Consider the following 15,930-nt stretch of genomic DNA (forward strand, 5'->3'; position numbering starts at 1 on the left):
TGCCAGAGTGCACATTCAGAAGCATCAATAGTACCTCAAGTCTGTTTGGTTGCAGCATATTCACCCACTGGATTTTAGTGTACTTCTCCTTCCCTGTCTAAAGAAGGAATTTAAATGGTGGATTCAACAGCTTCATCTCAAACCAGGCTGTCCCTTTTAGCCTGCAGACCCATCTCAAGAACTGTTTACTGGTGGCTCAGATATTGTGTAGGGGGCTTCTTTTGGTCACCTGACAGGTCAGGGTCTCTGGCCTCCCCCATCAGAAGTTATACCATATCAACATCAGAGAAATGAAAGCTCTGACTCTTGCTCTTCAAGCTTTTCACCCATGTTTTCTCCAGGTCCCTTGAAGGTGTACACAGACAACAATACAGTGATTTGGTACGTCAACAAACAGGGAGGAACAAAATCTCACCTCTTCCGCAGGATGGCTCTTCAAGCCTGGGAGGGGGCTGTCAGTTATCTGTTAACTCTTTAGGCATTATACATTTTTTCAGAGCAAAATCTAATGGCAGACTCTCTAAGCAGGTCCAAAAGACATGCTTACAAATGGATGCTTCACAAGGATGTGTTTATGTACATTGTCCATCGGTGGGGTTTCCTCAGGTAAACCTTTTTGCCTCCCCTCTGAATAGGCATCTTCCTCTCTTCTTTTCCAAAGTGCCATGCATTCTGGAGATGAATGCCATTTCTTTTCCTTGGATTGGGATGTTTCTTTATGCTTTCCCTCCTCCTCCTCCTCCTTTACTTCCATGAATCCTGCAGAAGATTCAGTTGGACTCCCCAAAAATCCTACTAGTGACTCCCTTTTGGCCAAAACAGCACTAGTTCCTCCTCTTAATGCATCTGGCCAAGGGCAATCACTACAAGTTACCTCACCAGTTGGATCTCTTAACACAGGACAAGGGGTCTCTAATCCATCCTCACTTGTTCACTCAAACTGACAATGCAAGTGATAGGGTTTTGATCCCTTTCAGGTACTTCTTTTCTGAGGACATGATCAGGGTTTTACAGGAGGCAAGGAATCCCTCAACAAGAACATTTTATATGTCCAAATGGAAAAGATTTTCTGTCTGGTGCCATGCTTGTAACCAGGACTTTTTTCACTGGTAGTCCCTCTGGTCCTCTCTTATTTGTGTGATTTTTTCCAGTCTGGCCTGGCCTATTATTCTATGAAGGACTATTTATCAGCTATTTCTTCTTGTATGCTCTTGAATCCTCCTTCGGCTTCTTGTTTTCAGGTCAAACAATCTCTTAAAGGCATCCTGCATATTAGGCCTGCAAGTAAAACTATTCATCCTAATTGGGACCTTAATTTTAAGTTGGAAAAATTGACTCAAACTCCTTTTAAGCCTGCAGATTCTGCTTCTTTGCAACACTATACCTGGAAGACTGTTTCGTTGCTGGCTTTTACTTCTACTTGGAGGGTTTTCTGAGCTCCAGGCCCTTATGACCATTCCTCCTTTTTTGTTTTTTTCACAGGGACAGGGTATCCCTTCATACTAATCCTTCTTTTCTGCCCAAGGTAGTAAATGAGTTGTCCTTGAATCTGTCAGTACAACTCCCTTCCTTTTACCCTTCTCCTCAGTCTGCTATCGAGTGGGTCCTGCATACCTTGGATTAGTGCAGACAGCTCAGGTACTATTTGCATAAAACTAAGGCTATTAGTAAGTCTGATCAACTTTTTATTTCCTTTTCTCCCAGGACCTTGTGTTTGGCTGTTTCTAAGCAAACCACCTCCTCCAGGATATCTAAGGCCATTTGCTTTTGATATAATTGTTCATGGCAAATCTCTGTCGTCTTCTATTAGAGCTCATTCTACAAGGGCTGTTGCCTCTTCTGATGCCTTCATCAAGAGGTTGGTCACCAATTCCATCATTGAAGTTGCTACCTGGTCTTTCAGTGCACACCTTTACTAAGCATTATAAGTTGGATATGGCTTCTACAGCCAGAGCAGGTTTTGCTGAAACCATTTTATGTAGGTTTGTTGAGGGCTGTTCTCAGCCTTCTACCTCCCATTCTGTTTCTTGAGCATTTTTACTCCCCCTTCTGTTTAGGATACTGCAACAGTGATACAGAAGGACATGGCACAGATATGTAAAATCTTACCATTACAGTAGATGTTCTACTCATCACTGTTGCTGTATTCACTCCCTCCCTCCAACCCTCTCGTTTGTTGTTTCAGATTCCCTTCTGGCTGAGGGTTTCCCTTTTTCGTCTGCATTTTTCCTTCTGTATGTACATAGACTCCTTTGTCCTATGGAGACTGTTCTCTTCTGGGACAGTTCAGTTATGGGTAGTTGTGTCCATATATCCCTTTTATCTCCTACGTTCTGTGAGGGGATCTTAAGTGTAACATACGAAGCAAAATCATTAGACTTTTATATACTGACTGAGCATCAGGCTGCGCTGGGGTGGGAGATTCCTTCTGTTTAGGATACTGAAGCAGTGAAGAGAAGGACATCTACTGTTATGGTAAGATTTTACATAACTGTACTTTGTCTGTTTCCATCTGATTCATTTTTTGGGACAGATTCCCAAGCTACTGAGACACTTGGGTGGAATCAAGGAAAGATACTCCTGAGAATGGTGGAGCCAAAGGACGTACAGGATCCGGACTGTACAACTATTTTGCAGTGCAACACAAATGTATGGACAGTTGACCAACTAGCTGCACCACAAATCCCATCAATAGGAACCCTATCTATAAATGCAGTAGAAGTACCTACAGCTCTGTCAGAATGAGCCTTTTCATGCACAAACATTACACAGTCAGAAAGCCACCAGGAAACAGTTGCTTTAGATACTCCTTGACCAAATTTAGCTTTAGAAAGAGAAATGAAAAGCTGAATAGATTTCCTGATAACATTTTCCCTGTGTAAATAAAACCAGAGTTGATGATAAACATCTAGCAAATGTAGAGTATAATCCCCTTTGTTAGAAAACTTTGAGAAGAACACTGGTAGATTGAGAGTCTGATTAAGGTTCACTTCAGAGGTCACCTTTGGGAGAAAGTGAAGATTTGTTCTCAAAGATACTCCGTACTGATGAAAAAACAGATATGGGGGTTTACATGATAAGGCTTGCAACTCTGAGATTCTCCTTGCAGATGTGACAGTCACAAAAAAGAGAAATATTTAAAAATCTACTGTAAAAGCATGGTCAAATGAAGCTTTTGTTAAAGCCTGAGGCATGATAGTAATGTCCTGGGGGGGGGGGGGTTAGAATCAGATACCTGATTGATGGTCTTAACAGGAAAGCTCACTTCAGAAAAGCTTTTGAATTCTTTAAAGAAGTAATAGAAGTCTGATTTTGCCCTATGTGTAAATTGGAAATGGCCACTAATTGTACCGTGATGGTTGAGAAGCTGGATCTTTTGTGAAAAAGCTCTGCCAAGGAATCCTGACTAGATAGAAGAAAGGATGGGAAAGGGTCTAGTCCTCTGGAGGAAGCTCATATGATAAACCTTCTGCACTTACTGAGATAAAGTTTTCTGGTATTTGGCTTCTGTGTAAAAGATAAAACATGAATCATTGGATCAGAAAGCCTGGCATCTCTGGTCATTGATATCTTGTAAAATTGGAGAAACCATGCATTAATTTCATGGTTTTCAGAATCTGGTGAGGATGACTGGATGGATGATTCAGAAGATCTAGATGAGGATCCAACACCCAAGGCGGATGTACTAGATGAAGCCAGAGGAAGGAAAACCAAACTTACTGATGCAAAAAGAGAGACAATGAGGATAACCCTGGCCTTGCACCTTCTTGCTTTCTGAAGAATTTTTGTGTTATATGAGTAAGGGGAAGAAAGCCATAAAGGATTCCTGGGGGCCAATTGTGGACTACAGTGTCTCTCTGTCCTTGACCTTGTAGAGGTATCAGGGCAAAATTAAAAGTTATATATTCTCCATAACTAGGCGTCTGTGCTGTCCATTTTTATTCTTCCTCAACCCATGGGTTCGGATCCGATCTTCGGATCTGACTCAGCTGCATTCTCCAGACTTTGGATCCAATTCTCAAGCTCCTCTCTCTACCCATAATGCCCTATTCCAACCCATTACCTTAGATTCAGTTTGTTGTCATAGGCCCTCATAGCATGACAGAGACAGGAATAGCTGAATGAGAAAAGAAGGGCACAGACCTGGAACTGTAGGTTCTAAAAAAATGACCTAAAGGTCTTTTAAGAAAATTGAAGGCTGGGGATGAATGGGAGGGAAGATGAGGGAGAATGAAAATGGACAACAGATGCCTAGTTATGATGAGTACACAAGTTTTAAATCTTATGATGCCCTTTTCATTCTTCTTCAACCCATGGGACAAAGTCTCCAGCTACGTTAATCCTAGGTGGCCTTCAATAAAGGATATTCTGGAGTACCACTGAATCAAAGGTGGCTCTGTTTCAAGATATAATATCTAATTTGTAATGTGCAACAAAGGTATGAGCATTGGACCATGTGGCTGCTGGCAAATTATCATCAATAGATGTTCTAGACCAAAAAGCAGATGAGGCAGCCATGGATCTGGTTGAATGAGCCTAGGGTGGTTTGGAAGAGGCCATGCCTTGTTGAAATAGATCCAAGAAATACAGTCTGTAATCCATTTGGCTAAGGCTGCCTTAGATACTGGGACTGGAAATGATAGGGGTTGATGTACAATGAACCACTGAACAACTAGAGTCCATTGAAGGATATGTATAAAGAAATATGCCAGGGAAAGTAGTACAATGGCTGCTACCATACATTCTAGTGCTTGAAGAACTGATCTTGCTAGAGGAAATGGATGGGAGGGAGGAGATGGATAGGAGATGGGATGAGTAAATTAACCTGACTCTTGATGTTGGATATGCGATGAAGTGGTAGTGAAGCTACCTGTGTTGTTGTATCTAGAAGCATATCAATGAACTCCAGGCTCTGGACTGGTGTCAGGTTTGATTTGTCATAATTTATTGTTATTCTCAGTGACTAGCAAATCTGGAGCAAAGAGCCCCTGAAATGTAGGAGAAAATGCTTGGAGGGGATGGTGAGGAGCCACTCATCCAGATATGAAAACACTTGGAATCCTTTGAGTCTCTGATGAGCAGCCACTACTGACATGCATTTGGTAAACACTCTGGGGGCTGTGGTGAGTCCTAAGTGCAGGATTCTGAATTGGTAGTGACCAGTTCCAAGCCAAAAGCATAAATGTCTTTGGGAGCATTTGCCTATTTTGATGTGATAGTATGCATCCTGAAGATCTATCGAGCACATCCAATCGTCCTTGTGAATAAAACATAGAAAGGACTGTATCTTGATCAGAACTTTGATTTCGTCACATACTGATTCAAACTGCTTGGATCTAAAATTGGACTGAGGTCCCCTGTTTTCTTGGGCACCAAAAAGAAGCATTAGTAAATTATGAAGCCTATTTGGTCTGGTGGGAAATCTTGGATGACTTTTTTCGCAGCTTTTGAATTTCTTGTGCTGAGCCCTTCCTCTGATTGGGAGGAACGTTGGGAAGTTGCTTCTTTTTGTGAAGAGGGGTTTGGAAAAATGGAATAAAATTACCTCTGGATATGATCTTTAGCTCCCAGGTATTTTTTGTTATATTTGCTCAGGCTTCTGGGTGCAGGGAAACTGCCTCCAGAGCTGGACAGCCAGGCAGTGATTCAAGAGCACTAAAAAGGTCTGTCCAGAAATGAATCACAGACCCCCAGTTCTGCAGGCCTCCTCTGCCTCTAGGGCAATGTCTTCCATTAGAATTTCCTCCTCTTCCTCTGAAGGAATTGTCCCCACGTGAATCTTGGAAAGGTCTCTGAGATTTTCTGAACCCTATTTTCTTACCACCTCTCTGATTCCTGGAAAATGTCTGTTGAGGGGTAGAGAACTTGAGTCCCAATGCAGACAGGGTATTTCCATCTTGGTTGCTATGGGTAAGCATCTCTTTTACTGACGGCCCAAATAAGGATGTGCCATCAAATGAGGCATTGATAAAAGACATCTTAAAAGATTCCACAAAGTTACACAGCCACATCCAGGCATGCCTCCTCAGGGCAATGCCTGAACCAGCCGCTCATGAGGTGCCTTCAACTGTGTAAGAAATCAACCTCATCAAAGTGTTTGAGATAGACAAAATATTGGCCAGCAGTGAGGACGTTCTTTTGAAATCATCTGTGGACATGGACTTTGAGAGAGAATTTGAAAGCTCTTTGGTCAAATCTCTCTGAAAACTCATGAGGTGTGCCAGGTATTTAAGAGACCTCAGTACAAAGGTTACCAAGGCAAAGACTAGCTTTCCGTATCTGTCCAGCAACCTAGACTCCCTATTTGGTGGATGGACAGAAGAGTTCTGCTCTGCTAGCTCTTTCTTGGTGGTTGCCACCACCACCACCATAGCATCAACTGGTATCCTTTGCTCCAGTAGGGTCAGTCTTTTGAAGGTGCTAAGAACTTGTCATATCTCTTTGGGATAGGTTTAACAGTATCTAGCTGCTTCTAAACCCAGCAGAAGAACAAATCAACAAGTTCCTCTGCCAAGGGCGGGGGTAACACAAGATGTAGATGGGCTAGAACCAAAAGCTTCCAAATATACCAATTCTTCCAGAGAGGGGTTTTCAGAAGATCAGCCACCTTTTTGTTTGTGGATCTCTAAAATGTCTCCAAAGGAGATGTTATCTGGTGCTGATCTGGGGACCCTTCTCCTTTATCAAATTGGTTTCCTCCATGAGGGACTCCACTGGGGAGTCAATGTGTCCCCTTTTGCATATTTTCTTCTGATGGACCTCGTCTGTGGGGTGCTCAGGGGAGGTGTCGGAAGAGAGGGTAAGTTCCTCTACTGGAACCAATTGGACACTTATTGGAACTGGCTGTCACTGTGCAGTGGGTCTGATCGATGCAGAGCTTGGAGATGAATAGGGGAAGGGGTTGGATCTGAAAAATGAGAAGGCAGTTTTCTAGAGACAGAAAAATCCCTTTCCACAGTCTCAAAGCCCGACGGACACAGAGACACTTCATCTAGTCTTGCCAGAGCCAAAGCTCCCAGCAAAGGTAGGTCTTGTTCACTCTCGAATCTATTCCTCAAGGATGGAACTGGACCCAAAGTATCCATGGCCAAGGCAACAAGGGGTAGGGAAAGATTCGACAACATCCCTTCGGCTCCAGGACCCATTACAATCCGAGGGTATCACATTGGGGCTAGTCAAGGTTATAGTCGGCGACAAAAAAGATATTTTCTTCAGATCTGATGCCGGACCTCTTGGGGATTTCTGTTCCTGGTACTCTGAAACAACTGGATAGACTGGAGAAGGAAATTAAATAGTTTTGGATGTCACAGGAAGACTCATGGATCTGATAGGGGACGGAGCTGGTAAGACCCCCATCTGTATCTGAGATCTGAAATCTTCACATCATCCTATCCAGGTCCGCTTCTGGTAAGCTTCTGGAGGACCCGGAGGAAGTAGTGAATGCTGGTCTAGAATGTTTCTCAGGTGTTTGAAGCAATGGAAAATGCAGGGTGGATGATATTGGCTTGATTACATATTCCAGAGTAAGACTTCTGCGAGAAGTACTGGGCTTTGGATCTGAGGACCTAGGATTCGAGTATGATGCCATAGGACTTACTGAAAGAAAAATAGAATACAAAACCTTTGGATCCAAGGACTTCGGATTCAAGGATCTGGTCTTTGAATCTGAAAGTGTCAGATCCAAAGATTTTTTTTTTGTTCTTAGACAGCGGCTCTGAAGACGACCTAGGCATTCAGTGTGGAGCACTGTCTATGCTCCAGTGGAGCAGATTTGCTAGTTTTGAAGGGGTTTAAGCCCTAGAAGAAGATGCAGCAGGGAGAAGACCTTTCAAAATCAATTTGTTTCACCTATCAGCCAAAGCTCTTGGATTGAAAATGGAAAACATGGTACATGCTGTATCCAAATGACCAGCTCCAAGTCAATACACACAGTACTTGTGGGCAACCAAATTAGGGATTTTATGCCAACAAGAAGTGCATTTCTTAAATCCTGTTAGTTTATCCGACATGGTAGAGAAACAAATAATGGAAACAAAAATAAGCTATAAAAGGAAAGAGGAGGAAAAGTAGAAAAGGGGTTTTAATTACCAATGGTGGTAATTTAAAGAAATACCCTATAAGAGAAAAGGGCAAGCAAAAATACCAGAAATGGTAACAAAAATGTACTATCTGTCAAGAGTACTAAGAACAAAAAACAGTAAAAATTCCTAATATCCGGCAAAAATCAAAGAGGGGGGATTAACTAACTTTTTTTAACTTTTAACAACAGAAAAAGAGTTGAATTAATTCACAAAATGTCACTGATAATGCTCGAGAGAGGAACCCGAGTTTGTTTGCAATGGCGGCAAAAGAGATCTGAGGTAATAGGGATGGAATAGGGAATTATGGGTATAGGGAGGAGCTCAAGAGTTGGATCTGACATCTGGAGTTATGTGGCCGAGACGGACCTGAGGATTGGATCTGAACTCAAGGGTTTAGGAAGAATGAAAAGGACAACATCAGATTAACTGCTGCACTTGTTGTTTACACGCAAAGCAAAAAGATCGCAGCAAGACTGGTCCCAGTGACTGAAAATTTGTTGTACTACTGTCTGATTGAGGGACCATTCATGTGGCAGAAGAATAGATCTGCACAGCTTGTCTGCTAGCACACTGGAAGTCCCTGGTATATGCACTGCAATAAGGAAAGTGACGGAAAGGCATCACCCCTTGCCACACTTTCTAGGCTTCCCGGCAAAGTGGATATGATCAGGTTCCTCCCAGCTTGTTGAGATACCAGACTACTGCCAGGTTGCCAGTCTATATGGAGATCACACCCTCAGGGAGGGAGTCCTGAAAGATCTGCATTGCTAGGAGGGCTGCCCTCATCTCCAAGACACTGATGTAATGGCCTCTATTGCTGAGTAAGAACCTTGAACCATCTTTTATTCAAAATGCCCCACCCCCACCCCAGAAGGGAAGTGTTCATGGCTACTGTGGATATCATAGGTGCTGCGGAAAATGATCAACCCTTTGTCACTATGGGGGAGGTCAACCACCAACTGATGTGTTTTCTGCATACTGGTGTAAGGTGTATTGGTGCATGCAGGGGGTGAGACATCAGTGAACATAAAGACTCTACTGCAGGATGGCAAGATATTACATGACAGGAAACACAATTAAAGCACCCAGTCTAACACAAACGTCTGGGAATTAATGTTGTGGGGGCAAGCATGATGATAGAACCTCTGAACCTACCTGATGTAGGGACAACACTCTTGGATTGTGAAAATGTGGCTCTGAGAATTTCTATCCAGGTGGCATCTGATAAACTCTAATTGCTGTGTCGATGTTAGCTGATTCTTTGCAAGGTTGATTGTAATTCCCAACCGTGGGGCAAGGTGGCACAAGAAATCACTGCACTGGAATAGTAGCTACTAGGTTGTTGATGTAAGGAGCAAATCTTCTAAATATGGGAACATTTGGAATCCCTGCAGTCTGAGATAAATTGCAACCACTGTCATGCAGTTGGTGAACACCCGGGGGCTGTGGTAAGAGTAAAAGGCAATGTGCTGAACTGAAAATGATTGGCTCCCAGCAAGAAAGATGAAAAATCTCCTGGACTGCTTTGCTATCTTGATATGATATTATTCATCCTCAGGATCTATGGGGCACATCCAGTCATCCTTCTTCAGCAGAGGTAGAATGGACTGAACCCTGACCATCAAGAATTTTGCCTGTTTCACAAATTGTCTGACATGGCTTAGGCCCAAGATTGGCCTTAGGTTCCCCTGTTTTCATTGGAACTAAAAATAATCTGGTATACACTCTAGATGCAGCCTTATTATGGTTATACGGTTACCTGCTAGATGACTGTTTTTTTCTACCACCTTTCTTACTTCTGCTGCTGCAGATTCCATCTGACTGGGTGGTATGTCAGGAATTCTTTTCTTTTCTATGCAGGGGAATCAAAGGGAATAATGCAGCCTCTGATGATTATCCTCTGCACCCATGAATCTTGCATGATGGCCTACCAGACTAGACAGTGCAGGGATAACTGCCCCCCCCCCCCGACTGCTTCCAGAGTACACAGTTGGGCAACCGTTTAGGAGCACTGTAAGTTTTTTTTAGTGAAAGGACCGTGAAACATCTGATTCTAAGGTCCGCCTCTGCCTCTGCAGCAACATTCATTAAAATTACTCTTCCTCTGCCCCAAGGGTGGTTTGCCCACAGGAACATCTTGGACTTTATCCTCTCTTTTTGGTTCCTAGAAAAGGTCCTTTGTGGAGTGGAATAGTGGACTCCAACCACAAACAGGTTCTTTCCTTCCTGCTTGCTCCTGGTGAGCATTCCCTTAATCTTCAGTCCAAACAGAGTCAAACCATCAATAGGGGCATAAATGAAGGACCTCTTGAAGCCTTCTGCTAAGTTGTAGAGGTGCATTCAGGTGTAGCAGTGAATAGTGAGGCTGGTGCCTGCCACCCTTGCTGTACCATCAGTTGCAATGGAGAGTACATGCATGCAAATGTTAGGACATACACTGGAGAGTATACAACTGGATTCCACTAATTCCTGGAAGCCCGCAGGTAGAATACCCAAGAGGGAACTTGGTCAGCTCCTTCATCAAATCCTTCTGAAAACAAGTCATATGAGTGAGGTAGTTCAGTGGTCTAACTGCAAAAGTTACTGAAGCATATGTCCATTTCCCAAATCTGTCCAAAGCCCTAGTTCACTGTTAGGGGGATGGACATACATGCTCTCTTTGGAGAGCTTCTTTCTTGTGGCTGCCACAAAAACCACAGCATCTACCAGGGGACCTTTGCTCCAGTGTGTCCTAATCCTGCGGGCTACTAAAATTTGATCCATTTTACATGGTATTGGTTCCATCATGTCAGGATACTTCCATGCCAAATGAGAAAGTAGACTCATGAGTTCATCAGCAGGTGGCATCACTTAGGAGAAAGAACAGCTGGCACCAAACACCTCAAGGAACACAGACTACTCAAGAGATGGAGTTACAAAAGACCAGCCCCCTCTCTCTTTCATTATTTCTAGAATGTCACCAAAGGAGGCATCCTGCAAAGGGGGCCACAAAGAATCCTCTCCCTCACTGAAATCTGTGTCTTCAGTGATTGACTCCAGTGAAGAGTCTAAATGTCTCCTCTTGCAAGTCAATTTCCTCAGCAGTTCCACCATGTGAACTTCTGGAGAAGGCTCATAATCAGATGGAGAGCTTGCATAGTGAGAACCCTGAGGTTGAAGGAGGCTGACTGTCGCTGACGTGCAGGATGAGTGGATTCAAATATAGGATCCACTAGGGGTTGGGATGGAACCAGGCATGGCAGAGACACCTGTTCTCTTGACTTGGAGAGAACTCTTTCAAATGCCTTGAATGCTGAACATGCAATTGGGGCTGAGGAAGCACCCCCTCTGATCTGCAAAAGAAACAGAGGAGAGACCCTCTGCACTGACTCGCCTCAGCTCAGAGGCCAACTGTACCAATCTGTCACGTGCCAAAGCACCAAGGGGAAGGTATGGATCTAAAAACTTCAGAGTCAACCCCAACCATCTGCTCCAAGACTCATCTCAATCTGACTAAACTAGAGCTGAGAGAGTAAGGGAAACAGTTGCAGTCAAAGTCAAAAAAGCTGTCTGCACTGATGCTGGTGCTCTAGCAGGAAGGCTGAGATATACAGACTTTAGACCGGAATGGAAGAAACCAGTGGGAAGGCAGGTGGAGTAAGTATGACAAAAACAAAGAGGGAGAAGAAGGATAAGGGGAAGAAAGTGATAATTGGAAACGCAAGCAGGAAGAGAGGAAGCAACATCTAACTTGAAAACAACAGCAAGGAAATCTAAGGGTATTAACAACAAGATGGAAGATCCATAGGTGAAGACCTATTGTACCTATAGTATTTTATATTTGTTACCAAAAAGAAAACCAAAATTATAAAGTGTTTATGCTTATACTAGCAAGTGTTTGCCAAAAAACCCATTAAAATTCATTGACATTTTTATGGATGGGAAAAGATCATATGAATATGTAGACACAAGTACACAGAGAGGGAAGAGGAAGCAGGGAAGCAGAAAAAAACTGCCAGAGGGAAAATCAATGTGTGAACATTACACAAAGATTTGTAAGAGAACATTGGTGGAGCAGAACAAGCATTTGCATTCCCAGATATCCGAATGGGAGATTAATTAGGAGGAGTTGCATTAGTTATGACATAAAAAAGTGGGAGGGAGGAGCAAGAAGTAATAAATTATTTGGAACAGAGTGAAGGCCCATGTTTTTTCTTTTGTTGTTATATTTAGTTGAATTAGAATGCTCAAAAACTAATGGTAAACCCAATTTATATTTAGAACCATTGGCAAGTAAAGTAAAAAGTAATTGTCTATTAGGATAGGTTGTTTTTGATACCTATAAGTTACCTTAAAAGCGTGATGAGACAGATTTTAAGAATTTTGAAAGAAGGACACTTATTTGAGATAAAATTAATTGAGAATAAACAAGGTCTTTAACAAATATACAATGAGGTATAAGATCAAATGGATTAAAAGGGGTACATAATATGATGATAAGATCAAAACAAAATACAATATAAAAACTATGAATATGTTGTTTATGGATGAAACTGTAGATAACAATATAAAAACTTTGAGTTATATACTTTACAATAAAAATGTTTTAGCAAGCTTTTTTTTTATACAAAAAATAAGATATTAATATAGGCATATTTATGTTTAAGGAATTTAAATTAAGGAGAAGAGTTAAAGAATTTAAATTAATAAATCTAATCATTCCAAGAGGAGAAAGGGCAAACCTGGGCTGAAAGTAGAATAGGATACAAAAGCAGAAGCAATTATTTAAAGTGGAAACAGAAAGGCTGATAAGAAAGGAGGGTTGGGGAGTCAAGGAAAAAAAAGGAAGGAAAGGAAGTGAGGGCTGAGGAGGGGAGTTCAAGAAATAAAAGGAGAATAATATTCATACATATTATAAAAATAAAGATATTCAAACAGAATATGAAAATGGAGAAAGGATAAACTATATATAAGAATGAAATGGAGTAGAGAATGGAGCTGGAATATACTCTGGAAATAATGATGACTGCAAGCAAAGGAAAACAAGGTAAGGAAAAAAGGGTAGGTAAACAATATGCAGCCAAAAAGGAAGACAGAAGAAAAGGTGACAGAAAAAGACATTCAGTTCTGAAGCCTATCAGGCCAGGAGGACAGAAAGGACATGATCATATGGGAATATTTGGAAAGGCATAGGGGATATCATAAGGGTTCCTAACAAAGTAGGCAAGTGGAAGACCTAGGGCCTGCAAATTTTATAAATAATAGCATGCATATAAAATATAAAAATCAAACAGAGATATCTAAAAAAAAGAATAAAAGAGATTAAAAATGATTATAAGGAACAATGCTGGCAATTATAAATGGGAACAAAATAATGAAATAAAGTCAACAAATGCAGTAAGGTTTAATAAGGTTTTAAGATGCATTTGTTTTTTTTTTGTACAGTGGTTTTTTTTCATCACAAAACCAGTGTTCACCGTTGACTGCACTGCAAGATGATGGGAGAGATGTGGGATGGGGAAGAAAGAGGCAATTGGGAAACAGCTATGGTTCTTAAGTGTATGAGTTTGGCATTTTGAAAAAATAGAAATACTGCTAAAAATGGTTGAAATACTGGGTGAAAATAATTCTTATCTGGGGAAAATAATTTGAATTCTGGGACCATATTATACATTTGTTACATTTACTTCTGTTGGCTGCCAAAAAGTAGTTACTGGAAAATGTAAATCACAGTCTAAAAAAATAGCTGTTTTTAAAAAAGAAAAAAAAAAAAAAAAAAAAAAAAAAAAAAAAAAGAAAAAAAAACAAAAAAGGACAGAGAAATAAGAAGAACACAGAGACTGGAACAGAAATACATGCAGAATAATGGAATGTTTAGGTTGAGAAAGTAAGGTTTAGGAAGGGCAGGAAATGAAAATTTATGTAAATGTAATGTTGACTGATTAATCTTCTTCTTTTCCTTCCCTTTAGGTCGCCACAGCACAGGGACCACCTTGTCCCATTTGAATGGCAGCAGTGTTTTTTACGTGTGTCGGTTGCCAGCCCGGCACCCAACCTTCCACAGAAGGCACACTCACACGCACACCTAGGTCCAATTTAGAGTGTCCAATCCACCTGCAGCATGTCTTTGGGATGTGGGAGGAAACCGGAGCACCCGGAAGAAACCCACGCAACCACAGGGAGGACATGCAGACTCCGCACAGAAGGCACCCCAGCCGAGGATTGAACCGGAGAACCTCTTGCTGTGAGGCAGCAATGCTAACCACTGCACCACCGTGGCCGCCCGGACTGATGATAGTAATAAAGAAAGAAAATGTGAAGTATAATATATGTAAACGGAAAAATGTTAATCTGGTTTTATTTTATTTTCTATTAATGTATGTTTGCCTATGTTTTAAGTGATAGTGCACTGAATGAGGGGAGGAACTATACAAGGATTTATGCTCATGAGTGGATTTCATGAACTGAAGTGGCCCTTGGGGGGGGGGGGACACCAAGCTAATCTCTAGCACAAAGTTTGGTGCATAGGAAAGAAGAATTCAATTCAACAATGATAGCAGAATCAAACAAATAGCTCCTCCTAAAACTTTATTCTATAAGGAAGAATGTGCAGCCCCACACACACAAACACACAAGTGGCAGAACTCCAGCTAAGGTCACTCATTTGACACAGTGATGTTGGCCAAGTAATAGTAAAATACTCAAGAATCCCAGCAAGACTTTAACAGGATACTGGAATTTTGTTCAGTTAGCACAGAAAATTAAGGCTGTGAGCTGCTAATGAGCTGCTTCCTTTGGTCTAGGGTTTGATTCCTTTAGTCTCCATTTGCTGACTGTGTAGCCATGAGCAAGTCACTCAACCAGATAGTTATCAGGTTAATTAGGAAACTGGGCTAGGCTATCAATGGTCTCTCTCAAGTCATATTTCTAGTAACTACCTGTGAGCCTAAGATTAGTTTTTGACTGTTCTCCATGAAAAAGACCATAGTTTTTAGTCTGCCTTACCTTAAGCTGCTGACGTACTCTGTCTAAGAAGAACCTCCAGCAATTTTCTCTTGTATCAAGCAAGCCAAGGCCTCGAACCTCATTTCGTATTCCAATAATAATATTATCTACTTCCTCGTCACTGAATAGGTCTAGCACTTCTCCTATAACAGAAGAAAAAAACACAATTCTTCCCTTAAAATAAGACAATATGTAAACTAAACTTGAAAAACTAAACAAGGATCCAAAATTCTGGCAATAAGCTTACTTCCCCTCTGTTGCTTCAAAATGGAATTCAGTATAATATAATGATTTGCTGATTTGAGAAAATATGAACAACAAAACATTTAGCAGAAGAGTACAAAACCTGATGCTGCATTTCTTTTTAATGGAAACTGACATTTTTTGGATATTACACTTACATTTTTTTCCCTAAAAAGAAGAAAAGTAAGCACTACTGTTCCCCTTGCAAAAACTGAAAGAGAAAACCTAAATTAACTGTCAGATCCTTGGTTTTTAATGTTAATTCAGCTTCCCTGCCTATAAAAAAACTGCATATATAAGTTACTTTATAAAGTAGTCAAACACAGTAAAGGGAAACCCACAGCAAGATTTTTTTTAATCAGGTCAGTGGAAACCTGTGAAATGTAGAAAGACTGCAGAAAGCAAACAGTTATGTCTAATGCGGCAAAAAAAAGAAATGAAACTCTGTGTTACTGGGACTGAAACAAGTCACTTGGGGGAAAAAAGAAAATAAAATTCAAAAACAAAAGTTACAAACTTGCTATAGAGATAGATCTGTGTTGTCTTCTTTTCATCTGGTTCAACATGTGGGTTGTTGGATCCGTCGAGATCCGACCTTGGCGCCTTATACGAAACCTTTGGA

At 41.3% G+C, this 15,930-nt stretch overlaps 1 protein-coding gene across 1 annotated transcript in view; it reads right to left on the reverse strand.

The window, feature by feature from the left end:
* DNAH11 (dynein axonemal heavy chain 11) overlaps window positions 1-15,930 on the reverse strand; it is a 4,606,558-nt gene that overhangs the window by 2,060,898 nt on the left and 2,529,730 nt on the right. The window contains exon 54 of the mRNA XM_044065542.1: window positions 15,066-15,208. Within this exon, the coding sequence (XP_043921477.1) occupies window positions 15,066-15,208 (143 nt within the window). The remainder of the gene's footprint in view (window positions 1-15,065; window positions 15,209-15,930) is intronic.

The sequence above is a fragment of the Protopterus annectens genome, chromosome 3.part0 (genome assembly GCF_019279795.1).
Source record: "Protopterus annectens isolate FY-2018-M chromosome 3.part0, PAN1.0, whole genome shotgun sequence".
Taxonomy (NCBI): Eukaryota; Metazoa; Chordata; order Ceratodontiformes; family Protopteridae; genus Protopterus; species Protopterus annectens.